Consider the following 21,042-nt stretch of genomic DNA (forward strand, 5'->3'; position numbering starts at 1 on the left):
TGTCTCTGAGTCACTGACTGCATGGAACTCTGCCTGGAGCTTCGGAGAGCGTCACTGAGTTTCCTTACCCTCATGCCTTCAAAGCGGGATAAGGCTCGGAGAGGCCGGAGCGCTCTCAGTGTCCGGAGGGATTTGATGGCACCAAGTTCTGAGTAACCAAGAGCAGTGGCGACCAGGCTAACCAAAGAAACCTGTAGATGGAAAATAAACCGTTAATCTACCACAAAATAAACTGTTAGATCGAGGCTCAGCATGTACTGTCCATTCCTTAGTAACAGCCAATTGAAGTGTGACTTGACTATGACCCTTCCGTCTTCATCTTCCACAGCATCCGACACTGGCTGCCTCAGCCCTCCCTGTCCTTTCCCTACCAATAAAATGTGATACTTGTTCATACTCATTAACACTTACAGAGATGTCATGCCACAGGCTGGTTTGCAAAGTGTGTGTATTTTTATCACTGATAATTCAGGGCTTAGTTCAAAAACCCAGTCCCTTTGCTTAACACTGCCAAATAAAACTTAAGACTTCTCTCCTAAACTGTATGGTATCAAGGTTGTGAATCCTAGAGATATTTGCCAGATACCAGGGCTGGTCAGCTGGCTAGGTGTTTAATATCTCCTTCCATACCATATAAGCATTTGATTAGGTGGGCGTGAAACTCTGCTCTTAATGTACCTAATATGGTTTGGTTAGATACACATTAGTGGAGCCATTGTCTCCTCATTGGATAATCTAGCATGTAATTTATAAAATTCAAAAAAAACAATGCATTGGATTAATAAAGAAGAAAATTTATCTGAAAACATTTTTATCAGAAGTAGATTTTTGATAATAAATACTTCTTATTCATAGTGATCACACATCTTTCTGGTACTTGTAATTAAGGTGAATTTTCATTGAGTATATGCAACATTAAATAACACACATCCTTTTGGGGTTAGGGGAAGTAATTTGGCTTGATATTCTTCCCATATACTTTGAGGCCTATATTCACAAGTCTCCAGAAGTCAGTACTGCTCCTGACACCTCGGTATTGGTAGGAAGCTGAGCCTCAATCTGCACACATACATTCTGATAAAGAATAACAAGCAAAAGAAAGGAAGGAAGGGAGAAAGAAAAAGAGAAAAAGAGGGGATGAGGACATGGTTTAGCAGTTAAGAACAAGGGCTGTTCTTCCAGAGGACCCAGGTTCAGTTCCCAGCACCTACACTGCAGCTCACACCTATCAGTAACTTCAGATCCAGGGTATCCAATGTCCTCTTCTAGTCTCCTGAGGGTACCAGGCACACATGTGGTATACATACAGACATGTATACAGACATACATGAAGGCAAACACCCCCCCACACACAAAAAAAAAATTAAAAATTAAAAAGAAAATGAGCTATAGAGATGGCTCAGAGGTTAAGAGCACTGGCTGTTCTTCCAGAGGTCCTGAGTTCAATTCCCAGCAACCATATGATGGCTCACAACCATCTATAGTGAGATCTGGTGCCCTCTTCTGGCCTATAGGCATATGTGCAGGCAGAGCACTGTATACATAATAAATAAATAAATCTTTAAAAAAGAAAACTTAAGAGAAAGAAGGAAAAGCAGGACGCACATCTAGTAAGAGGTGGAGTTGGAGGATGCTGGAACCTAAATCATTTGACTTAAAAGTGTATTTCAACTTTTATGTTCACTTAAAAAAATGTGGTCTTCCTCAGAATCCCAGAACATACACAATGACTCCAGTGACTACGTTCTCATTCCTTGTATGGGTAACACATCACACTTCTTTGTTTGAGAAACATTGATTCATTATATTAATTCAATGACTTAAGTGCATGAGAACTTAATTTTCTGTGTAAAAGCTATTGGGAGACTAAGTGAATTCTCCCTGTGGTACTCCGAGGCAAGATGGAGTCAATGATCTGCTCAAGCACACGTGGCTTTGAGGGTGACAGAGGGACTTTAAAAGCGTATGCAGCCGCTGTCCCTTCCTTGATTGATTTAGCATTAACTCACACATACAGTCTAAGAGAATAATAAATTACTTGAATGTTAAATTTGATCAGTGACAAGATTATTTATGAAGCTCTTTGTTTGTGTCCTGGGCTTGCTGCTACGGAAGAGCGGGGAGATTGGGAAGGCTATTAGTGAACTCTTTGGCTTTTATGTTCTCTGCTCCTTTATCTTGGGAGAAATTAACAATTCTTAAATTTTTTTCCTAGAGTTAATATCTGAAGACTTCTTATCCTCTTTATTTAAGACTAGGACTTTAAATGGAAGTGGCTGCATGACCTCATGACCCTAAAGGACATCAGCTCATACTTTAAAAGGAAAAGAATAGCATTTCTTCTCATGAACAGAACCAGTGGGTTCTGGGAGCACACGAAGTCTTGGCTTTAAAGGCTAGATGCATCCCTGGCATTTGTTCGCCCTGAACTGGAATGGCAATCTTGCTTGAGAATCTGTTAGGAAATCTGAACTTCTAATGAAACTTAGGGGTTAGAGGACAAAATGTCAGATGTCAGATCTGCACCCAGGCACAATCGGGGCTGTGAAACTTATTAATTTTCATATATATATATATGTTTGTGTGCATGTGTGCAGGCCAGAGATTGGCACTGAGTACCTTCCTTAATCACTCCCTGTCTTATTTATTGAGACATTGCCTCACACTGAGTCTGAGGCTTACTGCTTCAGCAATATTTACTGTCCAGTGAGTTCCAGGATGCAACCACAGTTGGCTTTTTGCATGGGTGTTGGAGTTCAGAACACAGGTCTTTCTGCTGTGATAAGCAGTTCACTGTCTTGTGAGATAAACTTTTTGTACACTGTAAAGATGTGTCTCTGCTTAAGGCACTTTCTGATTGGTTTAATAAAAAGCTGAATGGCCAATAGCTAGGCAGGAGAGGGTAGGCTGGACTTCTGGGCAGAGAGATGAACTGGGAGGAGGAATCTAGATGTGTGGATTTTGTCAGCCGACTCAGGTCAAGTGGGATGTGCCATACTGGGTAGAGGTAAAGAGCCACGTGGCAAAACATAGATTAAAAATATGACTTAATTAAGTAAAAAGAGCTAGTTGGAAACAAGCCTAAGCTAAAGGCCAAGCTTTTATAATTAATAAGAAACATCCATGTTGTTCTTTGTGAGCTGGTGGTCCCCAAAGAAGCCAAACAACACTCCCCAAACTATTTTTTTAGCCTGCTTTTACTTCAATATGAAAGTTTCTGGGCAGATAATCAAAAATTGGCTGACCTTGTGGGGATTTGTAACAAATTTTATTTATTTGGGATAGTAAAGAGGATTTAAAAAATGGGGGGTTGGTGAATATTGACTGTAAGTTTGTTTAATCAAGTAATGTAAAATAATTGTTTTTTCATGCAAATCATTCTAATAAGATTATCACAATTTTAGTAGTCATACAAATATTTTTCTGCTTTACATTTGACTAAAGTTAAAATGTTATTCTGTATAGGACAGAAATACAGTTTATTGGATTAATTTATATGATCAAAAGTCTTTTTTTAAACTGAAAATAGGTTGTTTTCATGCAATATATTCTGATTACAGTTTTCCCTTGTACCTTAACATCAATTTTGAGATACTTTGACTCTCTTATAAGCAGATGTAAATTACTGAAGAAAGTTAATGATCTTAGAATACTTAGTTTAGAGGTAATGGTTTTTGCAGAGCCATGGGCAATTTATAACGATCACTTTTACTCATTATCTCATGTCTAACCTAAGGATAGGCATCAGGCAAGCTCCAAGCTTGGATCTGGGCTCTCTGCTTACAAATCCGTGTATTGTTTACTTTTAGTTGGGCAAGTTTGTGCATAGCTGTGTCACAGAGTGTTCCAATCTTCTTTTAGCAGAAATCACAGGAAGCATTCCATGCTAACATGTACAAAGAGGAAGATAACCAGCTCAAATCAATTGAATTCTTAATATGAATTTACAGGAACATGAGCACATGCCACACCACACAGTAAACCTCCATGGTAGAGACTTTCTAGGGTTGTTCAGCTGTGATCACACAGTTTTACACTTGTGTGTCAGTTGAGCATGAGAAATAAAGTCCTCTGGAAGGAGGGAATGATCATTCTGAAGGACACCCTGAAGTCTGTGACCCACTGACGAACAATGCAGAAGGAGTTAGTTTCCCTTCCAGATGGGTAAGGATAAATTCTTAAATTCAATATAAGCAGTCAGTAGATTAAAACTGGGTACATCACCTCTGTACATTCTGATGATATACTTCAATCCAAAACACTTCATAATTAAAAAAAAATATATACTAGACTTTTAGAATGCTGTACTATGTATTTGTGCCTTTTTAATGGTAAAATCTAGAAACACTCCCATTGGAACTAGAATGACAGAATCTTCCCATCATTAATATTACTTTTTAATACTTTCTGGAAAATGAAGTGAGTAATAGAAACAAGAAAGTGGGAGAAGTCATAGTAAGTATAGTTGCTAGACATAAAAACACAAGAGAATCAAGAGAAAAACCACTATAAAGAATAATATAATCACTTTAGGTCATTGATTTTTTTCTGCTAATTTGTTAAAAATTTTATATAGGGGACTTGGGGACTTGGTGGCAGCAGAGGTAGGGAGGGTGCTTGTTTGGAATATTTTAACAGGGGATCCCAATTCCTGGTATACCCTTCACTGAAGACTGCTCCTCTTCTATTGGGGAAGGTCATTCTCTTCCACCCACTGCACAGCTTTGAGAGGAAGCAGATACTTAAATAGCCAGCCAGATTAGTCAAATCAACCCTAGTGATCAATGAGGTGACAGTTATCACAGCCAGATGGTCCTCACACCCTACAGGTGTGAGATTTTGAAATACATAATTTTGATTAGGTAATTAAAAAAATAATCCAAGTCACTTCCTGTTTCTGGCCAAGCTCAAGAATTTGAGACAGGGTATGATGGTTAAATTGTCAACTTAATACAATCTAAAATCACATGGGAAGAGAATCTCCATGTGGAATTGTTTGGTTGGGTTGGTTTTCAGGCATGATCTGAGAGAATTTTGCTTAGATTGGGTTAGCTGAGGTTGGAAGACACACCTTGAATGTGGGCTGCACTAACTCAAGAGCTGGCCATGGGGGCTGAATGAAAAGGTGTTTGGGTGGTATGATGCCACAAAGCAGGTCTCCCCAAATGGCAGCGCTGCTGAAAGTATCCTAAAATGATGGTCCAGGCCCAAACCAGGCCAGATTCTTACTGAGTAAACAGAAGGACTACTATCAGGTATACAGAAACCTAAATAAACTTGGTATTCCTTAGAAACCCTGTCATGGGGGAAGCAAGCCAGTAAGTAGCAATCTTCCACAGCATCTGCATCAGCTCCTGCCTCCAGTCTCCTGCCTGAAGTTCCTACTATGGTTTCCTTCGTTAGCCAAACAGTAACACATGCAGGTTCTTCTTAAACTCAAATTCCAACCTATCACTTGAGTAAGTATTTACTTATGCTCCCTATTTGGATGAAACTCACAAAAGAAAAGGACGGCAAAGAAACATAGCAATGCTAACAAAAGAAGGGACAGCGAACAGGTTAATTTGAATCCATGGATCACAGAAAGCCCAGAGACATGACTTTAAAGAAGCGGCAGAGACCTGTGTGTCTATAGTAGTGAGAAAGAAGATTGACGAACACTCAAAAGTCTCTGGACCCGGAGCCACTAGGTTCCTTGAAAATAGGATGGGGCTACCCAGAGAAGTGATTGCAAGTCTGTGTGCATGAAAGCTGAGTACTATTTCTTGCCTCAATCCACCTTGTCCAGCCGTGCAAGAGAGCAAAATGCAATGCTCTCTTCATAGCCGAGAGTGAAATCTATCCTTGCTCAAGAGATCAGAGTGTAGGTCCTTAACTGCTTGAGTTGCTCTGTCACACAGCCAAAGCCTCTTCAATGCCTCATGCAATTGAGATTTTCAGTGAAGCATGTGAAAGTGTTGGAGTGGCATGTGGGTTATCGAAATATTTCTCAGGGAAGTGGAACCTGGGAGGTCAGCATGTTGGGTACACAGGATGAGGACAGGTTAGATAGGTTTAGGGGCGGGGACCTCAAAACTAATAGTTCCAGTTCTTGAGCTTGGCCAGAAACAGGAAAGGACTTTGATTCTGTCCTAACTACAGGTGGTGAATGCCAGAGGGAGTTCTAATTTCTTCCCTCTCTAGACCTAAATGAACACCCTGTTTGCAGGCTACCTGTGAAGTTATCACTAAAACTCCATCACAGACAGACATTAATTCCTTATAGTGAACACTCTGGAATTAGATCTCTGAATTTTTATGGTAGAAATGGATACATATGTATATATACACACATGTATTTACATATATTTATAATTTACCATATACATCAAATTATATATTTTATACTATATAAAACACACAAAATTATGTTTTATAATTTATTGTATATATGATAATAACATAATTTTGTATATTATGTTATTATAGATTTACAATTTATTATATATACTAAATTATGTTTTGTAATTTATTGTATATACTATATATTATATATAATTATTTTTATATATGTTTTATATACTCTCTCTATATATATGTATGTACTTGCTCAATTTCAGCCCATCTCCTAAATTATTTTATAGCCTAAACACCTTTTTTTAATGTTGAAAAGATTAATTTTAATTCTTTTTTCTCTCTTCACTGTCCCAGGATTTAACTGAAAATAAAGCTTTTTTTTCTCATGGAATTTTTTCTGTGCTACTTTGAGTAAAAAGGAAGAACTTCCCAACTTTCATATTTGGGTCAGAAAAATGGCAAATATAGGAAGATATGTATCCTGTTTATAAACATTGAGACCCAGGTATCACCCCAGGGCGATTAGGGTCTCCACTCTTGAAGAAGAAAATGTTACAATAAACTTGCAGGACACTGAGGATGATAGCAGGATTCTGCTGAGACCCGTTAAGGGAAAGCTATTTCCTTCTCGTCGGAGGGATGTACTATTCCTCTGGCCCTGGGTGAAGACCCAACGTTGTGTTCTGCTCCAGAGACTGGAACATTACATACTAAGTGTTAATCCATGTGGGCCTGTCAATCACCTGGCCAGGAGGTCAGCTCTCAAGAAGGCTGAGTCACCTAAAGCCATGCCAAGAAGATGAGAAGAATAATTATTTCTGTAATGAGATAATGTATTTATCTCCCCAAGAAGCCTTTGCCCCACTCAGCCACTTGAAGAAATTCCACCAGGCTGGTATGTGGCTCCTCTGTCCCGTGGCCTGTCTGCTTTTCTGAGAATCAGTTAAAACAACAAAGTGTAACTTCCATCTTTTCCTTTTCCCTTTTTCATATACAAAGGTTGGGCATGCTTCCCCTGGCATTCTGGGCCTTCTCGTTCTTCTTTGAAAGCCTCCCCCTGCCCCCCTGCCCCTCCCCCCTCCTTCTATCACGTAGTCCAGGATTTACAGTTGCCCACCCTATTGTAGTTCTCTGAGACACTAATAAATTTATCCTGGAGCTTTATTTTTAGTATCTTTTCTTTTCTTTCTTATTATTATTAATGAGACTAAGAAAGGGTCCACAATTTGTCCTGTGGCAATAGGGAGAAATTCTTTAAAAAGCCAGCTGCATCCCTACCAAAGGCTGATGACGGAATTCCAGAGTTTCAGATATGAATTAGAGCAAGAGCGCACTAAACCACCTGGGGCCATCTGGAAGCCTAGATCACTCACGGGCCTTTGCTTCATTGTAATAAGATCTCCGTATCGTTAGCATTGAAACACTATCTGCTCCCTTCACTCACAGGACGTCATCAGAAAACATAAGGGCAGAAAAGACGAGGTTGTGTGGTGCTTTTTCCTCTGGGTATGTATGACGAGGTACTATTGGACTTTTCCCCTGCTAACCATGGCAAGAGTTGACAGTCCTGTGGTAATGACACTCCTTCCCTACTAAGGAGAACAAGAGGGTCCAAAGCCTCTCACCCGAGATTCCAGCTATTGTTTCTCTGCTCCCCTCCCTCAGCTGTAAGGGATTTGGGGATATATTAAGCGAAAGGTTAGTTGGAAGCAAACCACCATGCAGTTCCGTGAGGTCACCATCCATGATGGAGTGGGACCTGGCTGTGGGTCTATACTCCTGTTTAAAACCCCTCACTGTGCTCTCTAAGAAGACCCAATAAACTCAATGTATCAAGTCGAACTTTGGTGAAATCATAATTCTGTCTGCCTTTAGTGCCCCCACAGGCAAGCTGATGTTTGTGTCATCCCAGAAAAAAATAAGGCAACAAAGGAGTAACCTTATTGTAGGTAAACCCCAATACATTCCTTAAATCCTGTGTCTTCTTGCCTTAGCTGATAATTCTTTCCCATTCAAGTTTGCCAAAAGGAGCCATCCAAATCTCTGGGACATATAGCTCCCTCCTTTCTCCACCCCTCCCTCCCTCTCTGATTGAATGCAGAGCCTCATTCATGCTAGGTAAGTATTCTATAAGCTCCAGCTCCAGCCTTGCTCCTTTCTCTTCACATACCCACAATCCCTTGAGTGTGTGCTTTGTTCTATAGTAAAATTTCTCCCCGTTCGTTATTCTGTTTCATCTTTGATTGTTTGCTTATTACATTACTGGTGACATGAAGTGGGAAACCCTGGGTGGAAGCCTCAGTTTGTTTTCTGAACATGAGAAACACCCCCTCAACACACACATGCTGTTCACCACCAGTAAAAATGGGGGTTTATACTGTAGGACATTTAGTCTAAGGCTTTTAGAGCATATTTGTGGGTCTTTGTGTACTTAATTAGAGAAATCACAAGGCTCTCAGTTATGAAAATGCATGTATCCTGATGATAGTGAGAAGATGACCTGAATGCTCCTCTCTGGGCAAAGGATAAGTCCAGCGTGGTAGATGCATCACTGGGGAGTGCCATGGCTTCTACAACTAATTCCATAAACATCCGAAACACTATTTTTGTTGGTTTAAAAATGAGCAATTGGAATCATGTGATCTCTTCATATTTACTTCTTTGATCCTCTAAGGTGATTACAACAAAAATCATGCTGTGTGTTACTTATGCTAAAAAAAAAAAATCACAGTGTCTTTGTTAATGGGTGCATCATCTTTAATCAAGTGCAACCTTGGATTTGAAGCGTCGATTTGACTGTGAAAATGATTACGTCTGTTTATGATGTCTATAATTACAAGTGATGAAGATGAGTTTGCTGATGGATAATGTTATGCTTGCATAAAAACCTGCAAGGACCATACAGATGCTGGTTGTTTTCAATATATTTCAAGTAAATATTAATTAAGTTATGCATTTAGTCTAGCAGCATTGGTAAAGAGAGTTTGTATAGTTCTGGAATATTATAATATATTATGCTTTTTATGAGGATGAGATCATTTTGATAATAAATAGTTACCCAAATGGAAAAAGTGATCTGTCTTGGACAATCTTGTGGTAGACAGAAGCATGGGTTAAGACGGCCTTCTTCATTCTAAGTTGAACCATCATGCTGGCTGTGGGCCTCTTCATCTCCATTCTTTACTCATTCTTTTTTTTTAGAACTTTATCCCATCACTTCCATGTGACATCTTTTATCCACAACACCGTTGACCTCTCCTTTCTATATTCTAGCTTCTATTTTCTGTACTTACACCTCTAAACCCTCCTGAAGCCTTGGGGGGGGGGAATGTCTTCCTTTAAAAAAGCCCCACGTACAATGGGTTTTCCTGTAAATTATGACTACTTAGTCAAATTTATGGTTTATTTTGTTTTGCTTTTGCCCAGCTTCTTCATGGTAAAGTGCAGATTTTACTTCTGCACGCCCTTTGTTAATTTTCACTCTGCCTAGGTGAGGGAAAGCATGTCTGTAGCTTCAAAAAGCATCTCTCACTGGCTAACCCCTATATTCATACATGAATCCGGCTTCGTTCTTGAGCTCAAGACTTGTATAAAATTCACCATCTCCTCATGACTGTCTGATAAACATTCCTCTCCTAACCCACCATCCACTCCCTGTGCCAAACCTGTTTTCTAATAGCCTGCCCCCCCCCCCCCCCCGCAGTTGCTGGTTCTGTCTGGTACGTATGTGTTTAAGGTAGAAGAAAAACGTGTGTACGAAACCTACTCTGTTTCTTCACTCTGTATATCATGCTCATCAGTAAATCATGACCTTGGAGCCAAATGACTCTTTTTCTCTCTTTTCTTGGGTCTTTGAATAGAGGCTTCCTCTCTTTGACCACCTCTCAGGGACACCCAATTGGACAGTGCCTTCCTGACAATGACTTCCTGCTCCCAACCCAGAGTCACATCCTGTCCCTTGGTAAGCAGTAATCTTCCATTTAGACTCGGTTGTTTCCATAATCGGAGCTTATTTACCCTACTTCCCAACCTATGGAATACCGTTTCTGCTAGAAGTTGGCCCGTTTCCACCTGTCTCCTTTGTCTACAAGACCTTAAGTTTCCTATCAGGTTTTCAAACAGATTTCCCGAGTAAGTGGATTGATTTTAGGAGATTAAAAAGACCATTGTGGCCTCATTTTACATATAGGTAGGATTTGGAAGAGGTTACATTTATTTTAAAAACAGGTACATGCCTCAAGTATATGAATACATTTTCAAAGATATTAAGTATTCCTTGCTGCAAGTCTGACCTTACTGTGGCTGTTTGGTATAGGTTCAGCAATTTACTTTTAAGATATTTTATTTGGGGGCTGGAGAGATGGCTCAGAGGTTAAGAGTAGCCATTGCTCTTCCAGAGGAGCAGAGTTAGATTCCCAGCACCCACATGATGGCTCACAACCATCTCTAACTCTAGTTCCAGAGGATCTGATTTCCTTTTCTGATTTTTGTGGACTCCAGGCATACATGTGGTACACAGACATGTATGCACCAAAGTACCTATACTCATAAAAAGGAAAATAGGCTGGGTGGTGGTGGTGTATACCTTTAATCCTAGCACTTGGGAGGCAGAGGCAGGTGGATCTCTGTGAGTTCGAGGCCAGCCTGGGCTACAGAGTGAGTTCCAGAAAAGGTGCAAAGCTACACAGAGAAACCCTGTCTCAAAAAAAACCCAAAAAAGGAAAATAGTAATAAAAAAGATATTTATTTGTTTTTTGAAAAATAATATTAACCTAGTATATACTGTAACTCAGTCGATCTAGTTCTTTGAAGATAAGTTGTTATCAACAATTAACATTAATTTATATATTTCAGATCTTGTTTGGGGTTAGTAGATAAAAATCTAATATAAAACAACTTGCGTAGAAGAAGAAGGGTTTAACTAATCAGTAATTTTTTTACTCACTAAAAGACAAATAATTTGGCATAATTGTCTTGCCCTTTTAGATATTACTCAATAGAAGATACCAAAGTGCCTATATTACATATTTTTAAATATGATATAAAATCTTAGCCTTGAGAAGTTTTTGCATTATACTTTTGTTTTCTAAGTAAAGGAAATCTACGAGGTTACCTCATTAATAAACGATTGTCATACATGACAAAAGTAATATATGGACCGTTAGACAGGAAATATAGGAGGAAAAGGGAGATCTGAATTGAGAATCAAGAAATTTGGACACAAGTGTCGGCTTTGTGACTAGTAGTTATTTCAGGAAAATTATTTAAACCAGTTTACTAAGGTGTAGATTACAATAAAGGCCAGCTTTAAAGATCCATTCCAGCTACATAATAAAGGACATTAAACTCTCCTTTGTGCAGAGATTTCCAGGACAACCTAAGATACGTCTCTATTATTCATGAAAGACCGGCCATGGTGATTGGAAGTCATTTATGGTGTATTAAAAGAAACTTAACGGAAGATTTCTGATGAGCTCAGATGGTTGACCACATTTTGGCTGTAGAATAAAGACAGTAGTAGTTGGGCAGACCCAGGCTTGCTAAAATTGCTACACTGAATGGATGCTCATATACAGCAATCCCTGATTCATACTGCAAATGTGAAGATAAAAACTGCTTTTAATTGCTAGGACACCTCCAGAAGATAGGGCACGGAGTGCCTTCTTCCACTAGGAGACTGTACGGCTTTAAACAGTGAGATATCACAGACTAGAGGGTACCAGCTGACTGTTATTTCCATACTGTGTCTCTGTTATTAGATTGAAAAGATAAAATAATCTCCAGGCCAGACAGATCCCATGCTGTGATGTTGCTCTAACCACTCACCCCAGGTCGGCCAGAGCAGACCTTTGTCTTACTGGTTGCACGGTAAATAGCTCACTGGCTACTGGGATGCCCAGCTACTCATTTAAAAATATAGAAGCATTTCATTGTCTCTATGGACACATGGCCGAAGGAATATAGTAAATGAGTCAATTTATTGTTACTTAGTAACAAGAATTTTAGTTGGGATTTAAAGTGCAAATCTCACAATTCCTGCCACCAGGCCCCAGCCTATCATGACTGTGTCCCCTGGAGGTTTTTAAATGCTCTATTAATAAGCTAATTGCTCAGATCCAATCAATCAGCTAACAGACTTACTTACCTAACAAAACCACTGCCTTCTGCCTATGGCAGAGAGCAGGCTCCCTGGGTGTATTTTCTCTTACCACTTCTACGTTTGGGGCACTTCCTCTACTCTTCCATGTGAACCACTCCTCATTGTGGAATTTACTGTAGTTTTTTTTTAAAATCTCTACAGTTACATGAGGGAAACAAGGTCTCAACCACAGAAATACGTGAACGATGGAACCCCGTTCCTTTAAAGTGATTCCTAGAAATCATCTCTGATACTCACATCAACAATCAAGAAGTCCAGCCAGCACCAGGCATTGGTGAAATAGGTTTGAAACCCATAGGCCACCCATTTGAGAAGCATCTCCAGGATGAAGATGTAAGTGAAGACTTTGTCAGCATACTCCAACATGGTCTTGATCGTCTTTCGCTGCTCAATGTATATATCTTCAAAGGCCTGTGAATCAAGAAAACTTTATTTACTTTAATGGCCTGCCTTCCCAAAATGCTTACAATTTTTTTAGTCTAATTTGGATAACCAATCGACAGTTGAAGGTGTGTTGGCTAGGATCACACAAATATTTTCTATCAGACAGATGTTAAAGGCCAAAGCTAGCTGGGGAAGATGGCCAGAGAAATGTCAGCATCTTCATTGACTGTACATGTGCTTTTATCTCTACTTCTCACCCAAAAGTGTCTACCTCAATCACAGCAAAAAGACATGCTTCAGTTCATGGAAGATGAACTAAAGGCATTCAGTTCATAAGGGATAGAATTGACTTCTTCCAACAATACTTTCTGTGATTCCGTTGCTTATTTTCAAAGAATAAGTTTATTGAACTTAAAGAAAGCAAGATACACAGATCATCCATATATATAGTCATTAGGGCAGACTGGGTGACATTTATCTGGTGTGCTAGCACAGCCGGGGAAATGTCTCAGCAAATGGTGTGTCAATGAGGAAAATATCTGGTGAGAAAACACAAGATGTGAGGTTCCTTATGAGTGTTTCATGGTTGTTGTGAATATTCCTTTACTCTGTGTGAAAATGTGTCACTGTGACTGGTTTAATAGTAAGCTAAATGGCCAATAGCTAGGCAGGAGCTACAGCAAGGACTTCTGGACAAAGAGAGCTCTGGGAAGAAGAAAAGCAGGTCACCAGTCAGATGGGGAGGAATCAGGATGGACAGTACAGAGTAAAGGTAACCAAGCCACATAAAAGAATGTAGATGAAAAGAAATGGGTTAATTTGAGTTATAAGAGCTAGTGGGAGGCCGGGCGGTGGTGGCGCATGCCTTTAATCCCAGCACTCGGGAGGCAGAGCCAGGCAGATCTCTGTGAGTTCGAGGCCAGCCTGGGCTACCAAGTGAGTCCCAGGAAAGGCACAAAGCTACACAGAGAAACCCTGTCTCGAAAAACCAAAAAAAAAAAAAAAAAAAAAAAAAAAAAAAGAGCTAGTGGGACAAGCCTGAGCTAATATAGGCCGAGCTTTTATAGTTAAGTATAAGTCTCTGTGTCACTTTTTGTGAGCTGGCAGCCCAGAGAAAAAGCCTACGACACATGGTTTTGACTTGTTTTGAACAAAATTTTGTGGAGAGTTCCTATCTCTACATGGCACAGATGCACGTATTCTTTTGATTTCCAAACTGAATGGACACTTTTAATATGTCCAGAGAGTCAGCTACTTCGCTAGAACCTGGTTCTTGCTAGTACGCATTCACTTACCAAAGCACCACTACTGAGAAGAATCATGAAGACAATGAATGTCTCAAACCAATTGTGTTCCACAATGCTGTAGCAGGTCTTCCTAAGATTCCACCAGATTTTCCCTTTGCCTTCTTCTGTACTTACTTGGCAGAAGGGAAATTTTTTAATACACCCTAAAAGGCAACATTAATATAATAAATTAAGAAAAATATGCTTTGATCATTAATATGAAAAAATAACATTTTTCCTTCTTCCTCACCCCAATTCTAGTTCATCATTTTATAGGTAACTGGCTGATAACATTGTCTAGTTTTGTTTCAATCTCTCCTATATAATGAGTCATACTTAACTTATAGACTTAGAATTTATGGAATTTCTCTACATTCCCTTGAATAAAAATGTTGTTGTTTCAAATCAAATTAGAATCTCTTTGCCTTGAGGCCACTAAGGAAAATAGAGTCATTTTTCATTGCACTGGTTTGGAAGCAAAGCTAGATATGTAAATTGTTTATTCATATTTCCATGTGACCCTGGGGTTTAATTCCCTTCTTTTCAAGGACAGAAAATCCCACTGTCTCTCCAGGTGACATCCACTGTCAGTTTTCTCAAGCTAACTTACATTCGTCCTCAGAGCTTTTCTTAGTCACACCTATGACTCACTTGGCACTCATGTCTCTTACTCTGCTCTATTCTTCTCTGCCTCCTAGACTTCATATGACTTCCAATTTCTGTCTAATCTGTTGTCCTCTCTTAGCTCCTACTTGTTGTATTGAATCCAACCACAACGAATCAATGAATCTTTATTGATTTCTACTCAAGATGAGTTTATCACTATGAGAATGACATGGTAGCATACCAACATCCTACAGCTCAGCACCATCTCCACACAGCTCTCGTCAGAGCCCGAGTTAACCAAATTTGAAACTGGGAGGAATGAGATGTAATTTTTGCAGTATCTGTAAGTCCAGTGACCTCACTCCCCAAACATTTTGAAGGGACTGACTGCCATGTGGATCACATGACAGTGCAGAATGCCACACATCTCAAATGTTATTATGTTCTGGAGGATAAGGACAACAGTGCAAAGCAGAGCAAACAACAAAACAACATATGCACTTAGCACACTTTCAGATTTATCCAGGCACAGTCTCTGCTGTAGTCTCGTCTGGAAATTTAAGATCTGAGGCAATTTAAGACAGAGTTGTTGGAGGAAACAGGGAAAACAAAAATAAACATGCCCTCACCATTTCTTTTACATGTTTCTTTTAAAGGAGGCAGACATATCCAGATTCTGTAAGGATGGGACATTTCAACATGTTAGAGTTTCTTTACCTTCAGTAAAGCAAGCTTCTGGTTTAAGGTCTTCCTCAGGTTCAATTTCAGCTTGTTCGCCTTCTCGGGGAGGAGCAACATCAACTGTGCTTCCTTCAGAAGAGCTGGTTGCATTTAATTTCTGGAAACAAAGCCCATGTCAAAGATGTGACTCTCTTCCTTTTTAATCGGGTGATTGGGAAACACTCTGTCACATATGGGAAAATGGCAGTGACTAAAGGTGACGACGCCATAACGCTACTGATGATGACGCATTAGTAACAGGAGCAACATCCACTCTTCAGACAAAAAGGACAGTGGTTAGTGAAGATGACGTGGAAAGACAGACAGACTTGCTTTAGAATCTTCACTTGTGCACGAATGCAGTTGTCAAACAACTACGAATACTCCAGCCACATCAAGAAGAGTCTCATAAAGTTGAGTATGCTCACATCTATCAATGATAACTTTAATTAAATGCACCAAATCAGATCACAACTCCCACCTCTTTAGATGGAAAGTTTCAGAGGGCAAAGAACACTGTCAGTTGCTTCTAAGTACTGTCCATGTTTCTGTAATTTTAGCAAGGCAGGGCTACAGGTTAACATCAATCACATTCATTATGGCTCCGCTTTGAGCTATATTTTCTCTAGCTTACATAATTTTCTCCTTACTTTACTAGCAGAATATGATGGATCTCCCCCTCTCATTCTTTTTTGAACTGCATAAATGAATTCAACACTTGCCAAAGAATTCTAAATGAAATGGAAATTTCTCCATAAATGACATTGTCTGGAATCTTTATTAGGAGCTCATTCTGAATGCAATGTATGATCAGGCTGCAAATTTTCCCTTTAAATAAATCATTGTGACATGACCCATGGCAAGAATAGCCACTTCAATGTTGCCAGAATAAATATCTAATACATTTTCTGAGATCATGTGGGAAGACATCACGAATGTGCAATGTTTTAAGAAAACTGAGGCAAAGACATGACGTACAAGGCTTAGGGGATGTCAAGCTTTTAGGGTGGAAGAGCTGCTCATGGACATGCTAATGGTTTCCAAGCCCCATTAATTTCAGCATCTAAGTGTCTGAGTCACAGTGCTCTAGCCTTTGGGAGCAGTTAATGTGCTGTTCTAAAAAGGCCTAAATGACTCCTTAAACACAAGTTCTATTGGGAGAAATATGGCTCCTAATTCCTGGCTTATCTTAAATCCCAATGTCAATATGGTTTTAGTATTTTGTGATGTGAACTAAAGTTGAAGAATAACGTTAGGGTAGTGCTCTCTGTGCGGTTATTTTAAAGCTTACAGGAACCTTGCCCAACTAAGTCTATAAAGAAAATGGCTTTAAGTCAAAATATAATTCAATACATAGTCCCTCCAAGTGAGTATCATGCTGAAGAAAGAAGCTATCTCATAATTTGGGGCTGGTGGCTCTTAGGATTGTTACAGAATATGAATTCTTACCATCATATTCCTTTACTTTTGGAAATGTGGGAAAGCTGAGATAGCCCTTCTCCTCCTGAGAGTTTCTACTTCTTTCAGCCAGAATAAATTTATTTTTAAAAAAGAGAAAAGCCTAGGAAAACTGTCACTGGGGATAGTTGTAGCAGCTTCTGTTATAACTAAGGACATACTGGGTAATTGATTCTAGCAACTCAGCTTCACCAGTAGCTGATATAGTGAATGCTATAGTTTTTGATGAGTGAGTGCAATTATACCACTGCATAAACAGCACTGGTAAGAGACCAAAGTATTCCTGGTTTCAGAGATTGGTCATAAAAAGGCTCATTTTCATCTTCTTCCTCTTGGCCAACCAGGCTCAATAATTTCCTCCAAGCATGATCATGGTCTATCTCCTCCATGAATTCTTTCTTACACGATTGTCTCAGTCAAATTTCACAGTCCATTTAGCCCATTACACTTACTGCCTTTGGCCAAATACACTCATTTATACATGTGCATGAGTGTTAATATATAGAGAATGAACACCCACATACATGTATATGTACACAAACATATACGTACACATATATACCAAATACACATACATACTATGTATTAAAGATCAAATATATAACCAAATATGGAATAGATATTAAATCTTTACGTTGCTTTTCATGAAGAGTGAATAAAAGAATGCATTTTTATGTTACTCTTATAGAGAGAATTATGATGTTTAGATAAATTCATATGTGCTTTCTGATAAATTATGTGAATGAATTGATTTGAATGAAGTCTAACTATATTAGAAAATGCTTTTTATTAAATATAAATGCTTTAAAACTAGAAACATAAATTTTCAAAATGTTTTTCTATAATATCAGCAGACTTTCAATAAAGAAGTTTGAGGGGAGAATATTATAAGCATTAGATATAAAATACATGTACATATGCTTTCTCATGTAAAATTTTTAGAAAATATACTTACCCTTCACTTCCCATTTTACTGATGGCACTATGTTTAATTTTCAACCAAAATTTCTCACCTATGATATACTTATATCTTATATTTAAATACAAATATTTAAAATAATTCTTCGTAGCACAAATAATACTATCTACTAACTTGAATGACCAGTTTGCCCAGTGTGAGCCTCTGAATGTAATTTTGCTATTGTGTTCCCTTAAGATGAAAAATGTATGGCTCTACCTAGCAAGCTTGGATATCATGATATCTATATCCAGTTGGCCCTGGAGATAATGCACTTGAATCTTAAAGTAGGGAGAAGAGTGTCCTATTGCTCCCTCTATCTCCTAGTTCTCTGGGGTTCAGCATGTCTTCAAAATGGCGGGGAAAAGACTTTGTCCCCTTTCCATGCTTGTCTAAGGGGCAGAACCTAAGTACATGGAAAACTGCTTCGTGGCCATCCGAGGTGTTTTCTAGTTGTTAAGCTTTGGCCTGGGAAGCTTCCCAAAGAATGTTCAGAGGGATTCTTACAAGTCCTTAGGACCTTCATGAACCAATGCTAGAAAAACGGTGTCGTCTACTAGAGTCTATCTCATAAGTGTTTTTGTTTGTTTGTTTTTTACAGGAGGCTTCTTCTCTGTGGAGGCTGGCAAAGAGTCAGCTTTTACAAGTCAGAGCTCTAGTCCTGCTGAGATCTCATTGGTGAGCAAGGCCACACCACTGTTTGAACCCCTTAGGCCAGATTTTGGTTGTAGGAAAATGTGAATACTTTATTCCATGAAACTATGAAAATCCTGTATAAACTATGTGAAAACTTCAAAGGTAGCCATTTTGCTTATATTAGTAAATGAAACCATGAATTGAGTTCAGATTAAGCGACATCAACTGCCCAATATACTACCTGGTATTCTTGAGTCACTGGATACACGAAGAAATCACATTTGTACTTTAAAATCACTAATTTACATTCTAGAAAATGAAGTACTTTATACATTGATATAAGAGCAATCTATACTAATTCAACACATCATTACAATATAAATAATCTACATACCAAACACTATAGAAATCATACTCTAGTAGAGGGCAAAATTCTTATCACTATGCCAAAATGACTACCAGATTAACTGAAAAGTAAATGATTTATTTAAAAGCAGTGACTGATGATAAATACAAAGAAAAACTTACTTTCATTTATATTGCCAGAGATGTGATACTACAATGATATCAAAAAAGCAAAGAAACCAGAAATGAAATTTACCATATTAAAAATTACATAAATACACTAAAAAGCCACAGTTAATAGTTGTTCTGAGGGAGTTAAAGCAAATAAGCATATCTGGTGAATATAGGCATAACCACAGAAAGCTTCCATATAAAACCACATAGTACAAGTTCAATCTTGTTTTCTTGTACTATTGTCTCCTTAACTCATCCAAAATTACATGGCCCTTAAAAGTTAGAGTCTTCCATCCCTTGTAGAGACTGCTCAGTCTACAGAGGGATGATGGCTTATGCTCTATGAATGCACGCTGGGAAGCAGGTTTTAAGATGCAACATTCTCCAGGCCGAACTCAGCCACAGAAAACATGCCTGGTTATAGCAGAGGCCTGGCGCAATGCTGTGGAAGCTGCTCGCTGATCCAAGAACCATGACTCAACCATGGTACCTGATTATGACACTTTCAAGGTTAACTACAACTACCACACACTGAGAGGAATGGGTTATCTCAACAGAAGAAGGACAGAATTAGCAACCAAACAGGCCATGAGAACATTCCCCCCAGATCATGTGATCTTATCTAGAAATTCCTTCTTATGAAGAATAGCGCTCTTGAGATTTCATCCAATTAAATAATAAAATTTAACTTTCAGAGATAGAAGAGAATGTTAGCAACTGGCCTACTTCCACTGAAATGCGCTCACATTTCTTTTAATTTTCAATCAGCGCTCAAATTTTGGACGCTTACAAACTGCTGTATGGTTCAAGAGACAAAATAAAAGATTCAGCCATTACAGATTGCCTCAAAAATTGAGCTATCACTCTCAAGAATCTTGATTTTTATCATAAGGTAGACAAAGAAAGTCTTTTGAGAGCCTTGGTCTGATAATTTGGATATAAAAATCCATATCCTGTTTTAAAACATTTTACACAAACAACAAGCAGCCATAGACTGGGGCTGTTAATTGCTTGACCAGGGCAAGAAGAAGTGACTAAAACCAATAACTCTCTTCAACCACTTGCTGAGTGGTTAAAAAAAAATATAAACTGCCACCATCTGGTTTCTCCTTGACATATGTTAAACAAACAATACCCTGAGTGCTCCTTTTATGTAAAAATAGCCATCATAAAAGCATTGTATGTAAAATGGAAAGCAATTACTTGGTAGGTGAAGAGTAAGTCAAGGGCATCGAGAAAGCAGGAGAGAACGAACCACTTATCTCAAGAAGCGACACAAACATTTCCATCAGAACCAGACTTAATGGGGGTTTCCTCTGCAGAACACCAAGACAGTTCCCTAAAGTTCGGATGGGTTAAAGTGGCTATTCACACATCCGTCTCTGCCTCTGGAGAGGTTGTTTGAAGGACACAGGCAAGAAATCAAAAGCTAGAGTCATTTTCCCATTGTCCAACAATGTCTGAAAACAACATAGTGCTTTTTTCCAATAGGTCCAATGCTCAGGACCTCAGTAAAAACACTTATTCTTTAAAATCTCCACAAAAGCTTCAGAAACGAGTGTCCCTGTAATGACCATGAGACACACAACTTCCCGACATCCTTTCATTCTGTTCTGCTAAATCACCAGCAACTGTATTTTTCTACTTTTCATGAAAAATTTTATTTCTGAATTGGTTGTACTCAGCAACTAGGGATTGATGTCCCTACAGAAGAATGCGTGTATAAATTAAACTTACAGACAACTCTCAGTTTGAAGTAGAAGTTGGTCTTGCCGAAAGCCAGCACTTAGCAGTATCTGGCTTCTGGGTAGTTTTCCTGCCAGAGCCTCCCTTTGGCTGAGATCCAGTAAGCAATAGTACCAACAGGAGAACACTGAGTCACGAGAGTAAAAAGTTGACAAACCCAGAGAGCCACAGTAATCTCAGGAGACGACCCTGGTCCTCATAAAACTACAACCAACTATCAGAAGCAGGAAATT

The 21,042-nt window shown here is 38.9% G+C and overlaps 1 protein-coding gene across 17 annotated transcripts in view; it reads right to left on the reverse strand.

Moving 5' to 3' along the window:
• Scn3a (sodium voltage-gated channel alpha subunit 3) overlaps positions 1 to 21,042 on the reverse strand; it is an 80,941-nt gene that overhangs the window by 14,630 nt on the left and 45,269 nt on the right. For 15 of the 17 annotated variants that reach the window (XM_059260573.1, XM_059260572.1, XM_059260566.1 and 12 more), the window contains 4 exons: positions 15,490 to 15,610; positions 14,176 to 14,330; positions 12,734 to 12,907; positions 69 to 191 (listed from right to left, as the gene is read on the reverse strand). In XM_059260573.1, the coding sequence (XP_059116556.1) occupies positions 69 to 191; positions 12,734 to 12,907; positions 14,176 to 14,330; positions 15,490 to 15,610 (573 nt within the window). The remainder of the gene's footprint in view (positions 1 to 68; positions 192 to 12,733; positions 12,908 to 14,175; positions 14,331 to 15,489; positions 15,611 to 21,042) is intronic. The other 2 variants (XM_059260570.1, XM_059260569.1) reach the window with 1 other exon arrangement.

This window comes from Peromyscus eremicus, chromosome 4, assembly GCF_949786415.1.
Source record: "Peromyscus eremicus chromosome 4, PerEre_H2_v1, whole genome shotgun sequence".
In the NCBI taxonomy this organism is placed as follows: Eukaryota; Metazoa; Chordata; class Mammalia; order Rodentia; family Cricetidae; genus Peromyscus; species Peromyscus eremicus.